The sequence below is a fragment of the Triplophysa rosa genome, linkage group LG17 (assembly GCF_024868665.1).
Source record: "Triplophysa rosa linkage group LG17, Trosa_1v2, whole genome shotgun sequence".
Classification (NCBI taxonomy): domain Eukaryota; kingdom Metazoa; phylum Chordata; class Actinopteri; order Cypriniformes; family Nemacheilidae; genus Triplophysa; species Triplophysa rosa.
Window position 1 is genome coordinate 23,602,766 of NC_079906.1, and position 12,777 is coordinate 23,615,542.

The 12,777-nt window shown below is 42.2% G+C and overlaps 1 protein-coding gene across 5 annotated transcripts in view; it reads left to right on the forward strand.

The window, feature by feature from the left end:
- Positions 1 to 8,742, forward strand: part of trim36 (tripartite motif containing 36) — a 10,450-nt gene extending 1,708 nt beyond the window's left edge. For 2 of the 5 annotated variants that reach the window (XM_057356005.1, XM_057356007.1), the window contains exons 2-11: positions 305 to 545; positions 833 to 862; positions 2,338 to 2,681; positions 2,763 to 2,909; positions 3,108 to 3,203; positions 3,738 to 3,991; positions 4,190 to 4,311; positions 5,651 to 5,950; positions 6,386 to 6,683; positions 6,799 to 8,742. In XM_057356005.1, the coding sequence (XP_057211988.1) occupies positions 305 to 545; positions 833 to 862; positions 2,338 to 2,681; positions 2,763 to 2,909; positions 3,108 to 3,203; positions 3,738 to 3,991; positions 4,190 to 4,311; positions 5,651 to 5,950; positions 6,386 to 6,683; positions 6,799 to 7,150 (2,184 nt within the window). In that variant the 3' untranslated portion in view covers positions 7,151 to 8,742. Of the gene's footprint in view, positions 1 to 304; positions 546 to 832; positions 863 to 1,326; positions 1,448 to 2,337; positions 2,682 to 2,762; positions 2,910 to 3,107; positions 3,204 to 3,737; positions 3,992 to 4,189; positions 4,312 to 5,650; positions 5,951 to 6,385; positions 6,684 to 6,798 lie in introns of those variants that run through there. The other 3 variants (XM_057356006.1, XM_057356008.1, XM_057356009.1) reach the window with 2 other exon arrangements.
- The last annotated feature ends 4,035 nt before the right edge of the window (positions 8,743 to 12,777 follow it).

A 12,777-nucleotide genomic window follows, 5' to 3' on the forward strand; every position in this document is an offset into this window, starting at 1 on the left:
TTACAAAGCTTCATTTTTACATTTTTTTAAGCGGATGATCTCACTTTTATGATCACAGTAAAAAAGTCGAAAGTGAGCTATGGCCGTTTACTTCCCCAAAAGCGCGTGAGTTTGATCCTCGTGAAGTTCCCTTCATCCATCCATTCACTCACTCGCGTGTTGATACTGTAATAAATGCGGATGAATTCCAGTAAAAGTTCTCGTTAGACTGGTGGTGTAGTGAGACTGAACCCTGTTCTTTTTCTTCTTTTTAAAGTGTGTCATTATTAGCACAGTCAAGTAAAGTGTGTGTTTGGTCGCACAGGTGCCAATGAAGAGCATCGAGCGAGAGCTGATCTGTCCCATCTGTAAAGAGCTTTTCACTCATCCGCTCATCTTGCCCTGTCAACACAGCGTCTGTCACAAATGTGTCAAAGATCTTCTCATGCCCAACCACGATGACTCGTTCAGCACAGACGCCGGGTCAGAGGGCTCGAACCCCGGCAGCCCTCGATCCAGAGTCCCGTCTCCCAGTGTGGAGAAACTGGACAGACTGGTGCGCTCAGGTAACCCCACAGCACTTCATCACGTATGAGTCCAGACTGACTCAATCCAACATTCAAGTGCTTGAATTGTTCAAATGGCTTTATACTCGCTTGAAGATGAATGTTAATTATTAACCTGTAAGTGAGATGAGCTCAGCCTTGTTGTTTTGTTTCTTATCAGTGGCAGATGTAATGTGATGTTGTTTTCATGTGTGTACAGCCATTGGTTGTGAATCAGGTTTCACTCCACTTCTGTTCACTTTGAATCATTGTTAGTTTTCTTTCACTTCTCTCTTTGTTGCTTGCAGTCTCAGTGAGGAGGTCGTGTGGAGGGCGAGGTAGATGTGGCTTCATGTCATTCAATGAACTCTAGTGCTGTGTTTTTAGATACCTCTGCTCGCTCGTGCTCTCTCTCTCTCTCTCTCTCTCTCTCTCTCTCTCTCTCTCTCTCTCTCGATCACATCACCTCATTTGTAAGACCAAAGAGATGTCCGACTGTTGTCACGTAAACCCATTGTAGCCACGCAGAGGACGCAGGAATGGAAGACGCTTGCGCGTTTGTCTCACGCAGACACCATGCTGAGACGTGCGAGTCAGCCAGGGAATCGCAGGGCTTTTGTCGGCTCTCCTAGAGCAGCGAAAGGACTCGTAACCGCTTGTTGAAAAGGGTTTCATGAGCGATTCATTCTGGATAAATGTCAAACTTGACCCCTCATGAAAACGTGACAGTTTTCACTGACGGGCTGGTGTGTGTGGGTTTTGTAGAAGTCGGGAGCTCTCCGCCCCATCACAATGACCTGTGTCCGGTCTGAGCCTTTATTTTCCTCCTCCTGGACTGAGTAACGATCAAGTCCCAGCATGCCGTGCTGCGGGTGCCACCTGCCTCTACCCTCGCCGAGCGGCGCTGCACCCTCACGGCCTAAGTACACGCTTTATTTGAATCATCCATGCTGTCATTGCCTGATCTGAAAGCGGGCGCTCGTTCAGATCTCACCTGACATGTTCACGCCCATCGTTGTGTAACCCGTAATGTGTCGGCATGTGCTGCATGTGTCATACAGTGTGATGTTGTGTGTGTTTTAGTTTGATGTTTGTCATGAATGTTGCTTGTGAAGTAGCGAGAGGCTGAGCCTGCTCTCCTCATTTAAAGTGATGTGTGTAAAGAAAACCCTTTCTCGCCTCGCTGCGTCATGACCCGCTGACTCTGAATTTGTTGATGCACTTAAAGGAAAATTACCCATTTGGGTTTTTATTCTGGAAATGAGTTCAATCATTTCCTGCTTGTCTAAATAAAACGACAACTCCATAGAATAAAAAATGCACCAAACTGATAAAACAGTTGAATGTACAGCACAGATGAAACGCTGTCACTCACTTACGTTCATATAAATCACAAACTCCCCAACTTTGACATTGAAGATGGTTCGGTTTTGTTCCGCCGGGATTGTTTCGTGATATTTTCCCTCCGATTTCCTCTTTTGACCATGAAACTGCGTTCATGGCCAAATGTTTCCAGTTCTCTGTTGTTAGTGATGTCGAAATCACACACGTCGTCTTTAAAGACAATAACTCCTTCATCAGCTTTTTTCATTCACATGTTAAGTTTGTCTTTTTTTGTCGTATTGGTTTCATGTTGTAAAAATGTTTCTCTTGATCACTGTCAACTTTTTTCTGTTTTTACTTGGTCTCTTTGAAACTGGAGTCGCTTCATGTCACACCTCTAGTGCTTTATCGCGTGTGTGCGCGTGTGTGTGTGCGTGTGTGTCCGTTCATCCGCCCGTTATGTGAATGCTTTCACGTTTTGATAAATCAGGATCCATCTCTTCTCCCGGATGGCGGCGTTCCTCCGTCACGCCTCGAGTCACCACCTTCCCGTGTCCCGGGTGCCAGCATGACATTGATCTCGGGGAGCGAGGGATCAGCATGCTCTTCCGTAACTTCACGCTGGAGAGCATCGTAGAACGCTACCGTCAGGCAGCCCGCGCGGCTGTGGCCATCATGTGTAACGTGTGTAAACCTCCCGTTCAAGAAGCCACCAAGAGCTGCATGGACTGCAAGGCCAGCTACTGCAACGAATGCTTCAAGATGCATCACCCGTGGGGAACGCCTAAAGCCCAGCACGAGTACGTGGGACCCACCACCAACTTCAGACCCAAGGTATGACCGATCGCCACCCACCCACCCCATGTCTTCTAAGAATGAACACGGTCGAAGTGAACGCTCGACGCTTTCTCGCAGGTGTTGATGTGTCCCGAACACGAGATGGAGAAAGTCAACATGTACTGTGAGGTGTGTCGACGGCCCGTGTGTCACCTCTGTAAGCTCGGCGGATCTCACGCCAATCACAAAGTCACGTCCATGAGCAGCGCCTACAAGATCCTGAAGGTGAGTCCGTTTCCACGACTCGTCTTTGTGTCATTTGACAGATTGATGCCTGACCTGAAAACAGGCGCGATCACATTTCAGATGAATGGATTGAAGCCAGGCGGGGTTCACTGGAGAAGATCGTGTATCTGAATCTCATGCAGGAGGTCAATGACCCAGAAACAGACATTCATGTTGAATCTTTCTTGTGTGTTACAGGAAAAGCTGTCCAAGAGCATCCATTACTTAATCAGCAAAGAAGAGCAAGTGAGGGTTCAGATTTCAGAGCTGGAGGTTTTGATTCATCAGACGGAGGTAAACCATCTGCCTAACCCTCTCGGCTGTATTCTCAACGCATTCAGAAACTCAATACAACCACAACACTGACTGACATTATCTGCTCCTAACGATCATGAATAAAGCGCCCGGGACGGAGCGCTAGCTCTCAGCTTCAGATCCACAGCATGCCTCATAACTAACAGCTTGTGTGCGCATGTACATGTGTGTGTGTGTGTGTGTGTGTGTGTGTGCGTTCATGTTTGTATATCCCGGTGGGGACCTAAACCTGAATACACACCAACACATGGGGACTCGTGTCACTGTGGGGACCAAAATTGAGGTCCTCATCGGCACAAAAGCTTATAAATTGTACAGAACAATATTTTTTTAAATCTAAAAATGCAAGTTTTCTACGATCTTTAGGGGTTGGGTTAGGGGATAAAATATACAGTTTGTACAGTATAAAAAACATTACGCCTTATGGACTGTCCCCACGGAGATAATAAACCAGACATGTGTGTGTGTGTACGTGTGTACATATCATTCAAGTGTCCCATTTTGTGAACTCAGGAGAACGGACAGGTCGCCGAGAGAAATGCCAAGGAATGCTTCGAACGACTCTTCGAGACCCTTCAGGAGAGGAAAAGCGAGATGCTGCGGTCGATTGAGCAGTCGAGGAATCTGCGCGTGGGGCGTCTGCGTGCTCAGGTGGACGAGTATCGGGGAATGTTGGAGAACAGCGGTTTAGTGGGATACGCACAAGAGGTTCTGAAGGAGACCGATCAGTCCTGTTTCGTTCAGACGGCTAAACAGCTTCACGTCAGGTCAGATTTACTTCTGTGTGTTTGACAAGAACTCAAAGATCTTCTGCATGTTGGTTTTGTTTCTGTCCTGACTGAGAAAAACACTTTGCCACGTGTCTGTAATCCTGATGTCTGTGAGCTAAGCTAAGCAGCTTTTGACATTCACACGTGACGTCAGTGTTTGTGTAAAGGTGACTTAACATCATGAAATGTTGACAGGATTCAGAAAGCCACGGAGTCACTCAAGACCTTCCAGCCGGCGTCAAACACCACGTTTGATGAGTTTGTGTTGGACACGTCAAAGGAGGAAATCTTACTGAAGGAGCTCAGCTTTGGTGGCGGTGAGAATGAAACCCTCTTTAAAGCTATAACACAGACTTCAGAAAGCTGCCGAGCGACAGCTGAAAAAATGAACATTCTGTCATGAATTACTCGCACGCAAGTTCTTCCAAATCTGTATAAATGACTTTGTTCTGTTGAACACAAAGATATTTGGAAGAATGTAGAAAAGCAAACGGTTCTGGGGCACTTTTGACTACCATTGTAATTTTTCTTACTATGTTCAAGAACCGAAAATTGCTAACATTCTTCCAAATATCTTTCTCTGTTTTCATCAGAACAAACTAAAGTCATTTATACAAGTTTGAAAGAACCTAAGGGTGAGTAAATGATGACAGAATTTTCATTTTTGGGTGATCTATCCCTTTAATATCTAACATTCTTCACCTGTTTTGTGCAAACCAAAGATGCTAAATTACCCCATCTGTGATGAGTGAACAAATCTTTAGAGGTTAAATAAACTTCTGATGATGTGTTGTGTTCATACGACACTCACCCGGGTCAAGTTAGTGCCGGCTGTGTTCTGTACATGATGTTTACTGAAATGTTATGTGTTGAACTCTTCAGGAGGCGTTAGGATGCTTTCGTTCTGCTGATTTTCTTCACTTTCTCTCTCTGAGCTCTTGTGTCGGGCTGAACGCGTCTCATGTTGCGATCAATAGTTTGTTATTTGTGGGCTTACGGCCCGAGCACTTGGCAGACTGACTGGCCGTGATGGATCTCGTTTCCACGGTGACAAGCTCAGCTTTATCCTCGTCCGCGCAGTCGTGTGTTCGGGTCTGACAGTTTAAGAGATTTTCATTCAACAGCGACTCTCTGTGAACTACCAGCAAAGTTATGAGATGTTTAAACCATGAGGCTTTGCGAAGCCACTCACAGCAGATGAAAACTGTAATCTGTTGAAAAGCATGACTGTTTTATATGATCTAAAAACATTTTCTATTGTCATTTTCTAGTCTCTCGGACTGTGTAAAACTGAACAAACAGTACAATATGATTAAACCCCGAGTGAATCGCTGGTATGATTCTTTTGAATCGGTGAATCGGTGAGTCATTGGTTCTGAGCTGTTATGATCTTCTGCAACGGAGGAAATGATGCACATCTGTGTGTTATCTGAGATTAGAGATTACAGACACACATTGTGTTGTATTTTATTTATACCCCTACTAACTAACGTTCATAGTTTTCTTTTGTTCTTTTTATGATTTGTTTTCTATGAAGAATGTTGAGTGCTTTATTGTCTTAGGAGTAGATGTCTCCAGTGCTCTCCATGTCAAATTTTAAGGTTTCGTCTCTGAATCTTTATTTTCTGATGTTATTTTCTTGTCTGCTCTTTTCAGTTCCCGACCCTCCTGTGATCGATCTGTCTCGCTCTCGCGTTTACAATGAAGGTCTGATCCACTGGCGGCCGTCTGAAGACGCTTTGCCATCGGACCAGTATGTCATAGAGTTCAGAAGGTTGAGCGGTGAGGACGGAGAGCCGGTTGTGTGGAGGGCGTCTGAGCGAGTGTACGGCAGCAGTACAGTCGTGTCCGATCTGGAGTTTTGCTGCCGTTACGCCTTTAGAGTGAAGTGTTGTCGTAGCGATGTGTTCAGCCCCTGCGGTCCTGAGGTGATCTTCCACACGCCCCCAGCGCCAGGTAACACGTGCGCACACACACAGGTGCTGTTTTATCTTTCTCAAACTTTCTGATCGCAGTTAGTATTGAGGAGGTTAACTTGTGTTGTGAGACCGTGAAGTTTAGATGTGACTGTCTGATTAAAAGACAAACTAATGCTGGAGCGCTGGAACTTAATACATGTGTTGTTCTCTGCATTAGGATTAAATTCATGTCCCACCATGCAGTGTTACGCTACAGACGCAAACTTGCGATAGACCTGGCATGCCCGCTGGCTGATATATGAATGCTTTATCTTAGCCTTAAATGAAGTATGAATATATTTACATTAGTGACCATAAACGTAAACACAGAGAGAGAGCTGTCTCGGAATAATTTATCGTGTTTGTGTCTGATGACTTCACATGTTATAAATGTGATCATTTTTTTAACCTTGCTGTTGTCGATGTCCGTCAGTGTTCAGCTTCTTGTTTAGTGAGAAATGTGGCTTCAGCACGGAACGACTGCAGCTGAGCAAACGCAGAGAATCAGTCGAGAGCGCTGCAGGAATGACTTTTCTTCTGGCTGCTGAACGCGTGCAGACAGGAAGTTATATTAGCCTCGATTACATCATCGGAGATACGGGCATCTCACAGGGATGTCATTACTGGGCTTTCAGTGTGGATCCCAGTTCCTACATGGTGAAAGTGGGAGTGGCATCTGACTCCAAACTAACAGCGTGGTTTCATAACCCCAGAGGAACCAGCAGCCCCAGGTCAGAGTTCACACAGTCACACATCTCTCTTTCTCTCTCGTATTATCACAAAACAAACTATTGCAGAGAATGAAACTGCTCGAGAGACGTTTCATGGTTTGTTTGTGCCTTGCAGGTACGATCACGACAGCGGCCATGACAGCGGAAGCGAGGACACCTGCTTCGAGACATCCCAACCCTTTATGCTGCTCACCGTCGGCATGGGCCGACTTTTCATTCCTAAAGCCCCCATCACCGCCGCCTCAGGGGACCACGGCAACCGCGTCCTCCCCATGCCGCAGAGAATTGGAGTTTGCCTGGATTACGATGCCGGACGCGTCTTTTTCTACGATGCTGCCACCATGCGCTGTCTGTTTGAGAGACAGGTGGACTGTTCTGGTACCATGTACCCTGCGTTCGGCCTCTTGGGCGGCGGGGCGGTTCACCTGGAGGAGTTTATCACAGCCAAGCGGCTGTTTTACATGTGAGAGTCTGTTTTATTAGTGTGTGACTTTTTTTTCCTGTTTCATTCTCCCAAAATAACAAGCAATCATCACGCGCGATTAGCTGAGTCTAATCTCGAGTCCCACGTGCCTTTAACAACATCGACCGCGTTTCCACGCAGAACGTCAGGTAATACAAACACACGCACGCAACGCAGGGGCACTTTAACACACGGTCACGTAACGCAGCGCCTCACACACGCACTTTCTGAATAGTGTGCACGTATACTGTTTTGCTGTTAGTCGTATTTTATTAAAAAAAACGAGTAATTATGATTTGTACACTGCACGACAACTCGCATCTGAACTTGACATGAGTTGTGCACCGTTTCATATTTCATTTCTATTATTGTAGTAGCACCTGCAACACTATGAAATATTTCACGAGACCGTTCTTGAAACTTTAAAGGATTGTGTTTGTATTCTAGATTCAAAATAATTTGCTCAATTGAAACACTTGTGAAAGAGAAATGTAGCCTCTGAATGACACGGGTGCTGCTCAGCGTAACCAAAATATGATTCAAATGAGGCAAAATAAAACACATCTACACAAATATTTATATGCACTACTGTTGCCACGGCAAATAACTAATATGGCCTTACTGAATAATATGCTTCATTAACCAGATTTATGAGCTGGAAAGGGAATTTCTTCAATGGCAGGCGTTCAGCCTGTTGCTTTTACACTACCTCTTTTCTTAAGTCTTTGAGTATTTTGCATTGTTGTTCTGCACTAGTCTTTAAGGTTTCAGTTGCGTCATTTCTTTTGATATGGTATCATAGATTGTTGTGCGATGTTCAGCGTTTCACACTTAAAAAGCAGGTTACAAGTGTTTGGTAGCATTTTACTACTTGATGAGTGTGTTCTACTGTACATTTCTCTCTCAATCATAGTAAAATCTCATGATTTATTTTAGTGGTAAAGTGAATGTAATCACGTCATAGGATGTTTAAAAATATGATAATGTAATTTCTGTAGATTTTGAGTGTCCCATGAACACTTGGATTTTACAGTTTTGTGATCATTTAAAAAAAGTGTGTTAATGTATAATATCAGAGTGGTGTTTGCTAATCTATTGCCGAACTTATCACTAGAAATTCAATTCCTCCTCTTTTATAAGCTTGTTTTTCATTTTCCCCTCACGTGGCCACTATTAAAATGGCTTTTGGTGAATTTCACGAAGAATTAATGCACTGGATGTATTTGGGTTTGTCACAGAACATGTATGTTTTGTAAACCTGTAACCAAATGTTTTGCTTGTGTCTTGTAAATGTTAAACTCGGTGTTCAATGAATTGCTGCGATTAGTTATGTATGGGAGTAACATTTATTATTCACTAGAAAACTAACCACTTCACTTCTCGAGTGTGCACTTAAAAGCATGTGTGCCTGTGGACGTGATGCTAGTATGCTTGAATTGGTGTGCAATATCATTTTAAACACAGGTGGTGCTGTATATGATGCTTTAATTTAAGTTAGATGTTTGTCACCTGTCTCTGTGGTTTTATTTTTAATGTACTGTGTGCTTTTGTTTTAAAAATAAATGGGTATCCTTTTAGTTGCATCTTTCCATTTTATTTGTCTGTTCAACTTTGACAGCACTTAGAAAGTCCTGGAGGGCCGGTGTCCTGCGAAGTTTAGCTTCAACCCTAATCAAACACACCTGAACAGCTAATCAAGGTCTCACAAGCAGACTAGAAACTTCCAAACAGGTGTGTTGAGCCAAGTTGGAGCTAAACTATGCAGGACAGTGGCCCTCCAGGACCGACATTGGACACGTACCCCTGCATTAAACTATCAAAATTCACTCCGGGGGAAACATTACAAGCATTCGCATTTCTCGCTGGTGGATCGTAACCAGGTTATAAGTACTGCTTCAAAATGCCAAAACAGGAGCAGGAGACAAAACAGAGCAGGCATTTATTGAAAACTTCTTTTAAACACAAACAGGCGGTTCATCAGCTCATCAAAAGTACTTAAGAGTCAGTGCCACTTTTTCATAAAATGAATAAAATACTTTGAAACTAAAAAGATGTTTCAAACTGCTTTAGTCTTTACTCACTTTGTGACCTAAATGTCAGTCAACGGACGTTGACCTGCACCCGTTGTTAAAATGATGGAAACCGAAGAAATGAAATCTCAGGGATTTGCAGTAAATCAGGAATAATCTCTAGCGATTCCGTGCTAAAACTTCACCAGGAAACACAGCACTTTGGGCCCACTGTTTCATTTGAAATGACTGCTGTGCTGGCACAAATAACACACGCAAAAACACTTCATTGTGTCTAAAAGGCCCCTATAAGAAAACAAAGTCTACTCTTCTATCAAATCCTTGCTTTGTATACTGTGGTGGCTATATGAGACCAGGGCCCGTATTCTTAAAGCTTCTAAGAAAGCTCTTCATTTATCTTAAAAACTTCTACGTAGGAATCTTTGCTTGAAAAACGATTCAGGACCAATCTTAGAGCAACTCTGAGCAAGGAAAAGACAAAAACTTCCAATTTAGTGAGGAGGCGGGGCTGATCCGTTGCTATTAATGACACAGTCTTTTAAAGACTGTGATTGGTTGGTTGGCCAAAAAGGAAAAAGAGCGCTTGCAGTATGCAGCCATTAGTTTGTAATTGCACATGTAGTTTTTCCTGTTGTACCGTTCTCACGCACGCACTGTATATATATATATATATATATATAGTCTTTATTTTTTATCTAATTTATTGGCTAATTCTAACCCCTCCCCTAACACCTAATCCTGACCCCTCCCCTAACACTGCTACGGGAATTTGATATATTCTCGTTGTTAAATCGTTCTACATATTTATTTAGTACTGGTAGTACAATTTGATTGGGTATTGCGCTGTAAATTAATCCTACATGTTTCTTTTATGCTGGTAGGATAATCTGACGTATTTACGCTGTAAATTTATTTTATGTGTTTATTTTAAACTGGTTAGGACATTCTGACAGGGTATTTTGCATTGTAAAATCATCCTACCTGTTTATTTTGTCGATGTGGTTTAGATAATATTAAGTTTTGCCCTGCGGTAGGAAAATCTGACAGGGTAGGACAATTCGAGGAGAGACGTGAACTGAAATGGTTGTCAGTCAGAATTGCTTTATTTTAAGTTATATTGTATTATATTGAAAAGCAAGACAAAATATAAAAAGCACATTTTGACCATTCAGTTTATGCAATAGTGAAAAAATTGGCTAAATAAATAAAAGAAATGCGAAAAGCCATGTTCGGTTTTCGGCCGTTTGATTTTGATTCGGTTTCGGACAAGAATGTTCATTTCGGTGCAGTTGTGACCGAAACAAATCATCTGCATTTCTCCAGCTGCTAAATATGTTAATATAGTGATTTCTTCTATTTTTGCCGCTATGGCATAGTATCGCGCTGTCTTGGAGATGTTAGCGTGTCTCTAATAGGATCGGTCACAACCATGAACCCTGCACGATCTAATGTGTTGTGTCCAGTGTTCGAATTGTGTCAAGGCTCTTGGGGGGTCCCCTAACCAGTCTTCAAAAAAAAAAGAGCATCAATCACATGATAGTTTGGATCATTTTAATTATTTGACCACATTACACGCATAAATGTCGTTAACATGTTATGTTTTTTGCAGTGATTATGCTATCGATCTTGCTGTTAATTTTTTTTATTTTGCATTGTAGCCTAGATTTTTTTTAATAAGATTTTGCCTAGGTTTGATGTCTGTCTTGCTGAGATTTCACTCATTGTAAAATCTCTTAAATTTATTTATAGAATAAATAGAATAACAAGTTTTTCAAAATGTATTATAACATTTTCTCACTAATTGAGATTTTCCTGTTATCTTATTTTCCTTATTTTTTTCTTGGCCATTGATTTTTGTTCTTTATATTATTGTACTGCGGTGCTGTTACCTTTTTTTGGAATATTAATAAAAATCATTAGAGCCAGTGAGGGAGAGGACGCGTCACCTCATGGAGAAGCGTATGAGCGTTTTAAACGTGATTAATCTCCTGATAATGTAGATCAAGTACATGAAAATAATCCATATGAACCAATGCAGGATAAGAAAAACGAATGTCATTCCTTTGACCAGAAGGCTACCCTTCTGCTTTTGCAAAGGAACGCAATGTTGGGGAGAGCAAAATATTTAAAATATTTTCACTCCCTTTCCTATTTTTCCACCACCTGTATGTCCCTGTAGTGGCTCAGTGTCGCATCTGTTTTGACAATGTGAGATAACATCGGACATAAAGAAAGCTTGCATATCAAAATTATACTAGCCTAACTGTAAAGTTAAGCCAGTGTCTTGCTGCGACATCACTGTACATGTGTCACGGTTCAGCAAGGAAAACAAGGAGAGGATCCACATACAGTAAAATATTTAATCAAAAAGACACTTAAGGGTAGCTCAATGGTCTGAGAAACACGAGGGAGCACATACAACAACGATTCACAACAGACAACTGAACACCAGGGGCCTGTTTCAATAAGGAGGTTCAACCAACACCGAGTTAAAATGTGAACTCTGAGTTGATTTACTCAGAGAATCGCAACTCTGAGTTTTCGGTTTCAGAACAGGTGATTTCAATTAGTTCAATCCACTCTGAGTAAGTTCACTCTAGGTTACGCGCGTGCACCATTGATTTAAAAAGCCATCATCAATTGAGCGAAGATAGCACGATTCACCATGGCAACAGCACCAAAAAAAGCAACATGGCGGCAGAAAGCACATGAGAGTGAGGCACACTTTCCGCTCGATTTACTGATGTCCTGAAAATGACTTAAGTTTAAATTAATACCAATAAACAAATAAATTAATCATTAATGAATGAAACAACAGAAATAATAAAAAAATCGTATGTTCTCACTCGCCATGAGTGCTCTAGTTACGCAAGTAAGACGTCATGGTGTATAGGACACCTGTAGGGCGTCAGACTCTCGTGCAAAGTTAGACTGATCGCCGGTTCGAATCCTGCTCTGAACAGATTTCACTTGGAATGGCTGCATGTCAAATTTACTTGTTTATTATCTTTATCGCTTCATTTCTGCATGTATGTCTGTATTTATTCATTTCTTTATTCATGCACTTTATTTATGTGTAAGGATGGATGAGATATATTTTGATACATCTAATTCACTGTAAAGAAAAACTGTACAGTTTTAATAAAAATGCACAGGGAAATGACAAAATTCCACTCGGTGCTCTCCTGAAATCAAAGTACATTCCAATGAATTAATGCAGCCTCTTCATGAATCCTCTATAAGAGCACATATGACATACAGTATAAGTCACTGAGATGGTCTCTGTGTAATCAAAATGTGTGCCATGAATGACTGTATTAATGAATGAATGGATGAGTTACACCACTTGCGCTTTAAAAGGGGGAGGAGATCGAAATAAACTCTGGGTTTACCAAAGAAAACCTGCTCCCGACCAGGTTAGGTTCACAGAGTAAGTTACTATGGTTACTGACTCTGAGTATAAGATACCTCTCCTTTAGAAACGGGCTTGAGTTACCCCGCTTTCTCAGGTTTGACATACCTCACATTCTGAAACGGAAAACCCAGAGTTTCCCTCATTTCAGGGTTAATATACTCAGAGTTTTCACTAAACCTCCTTTCT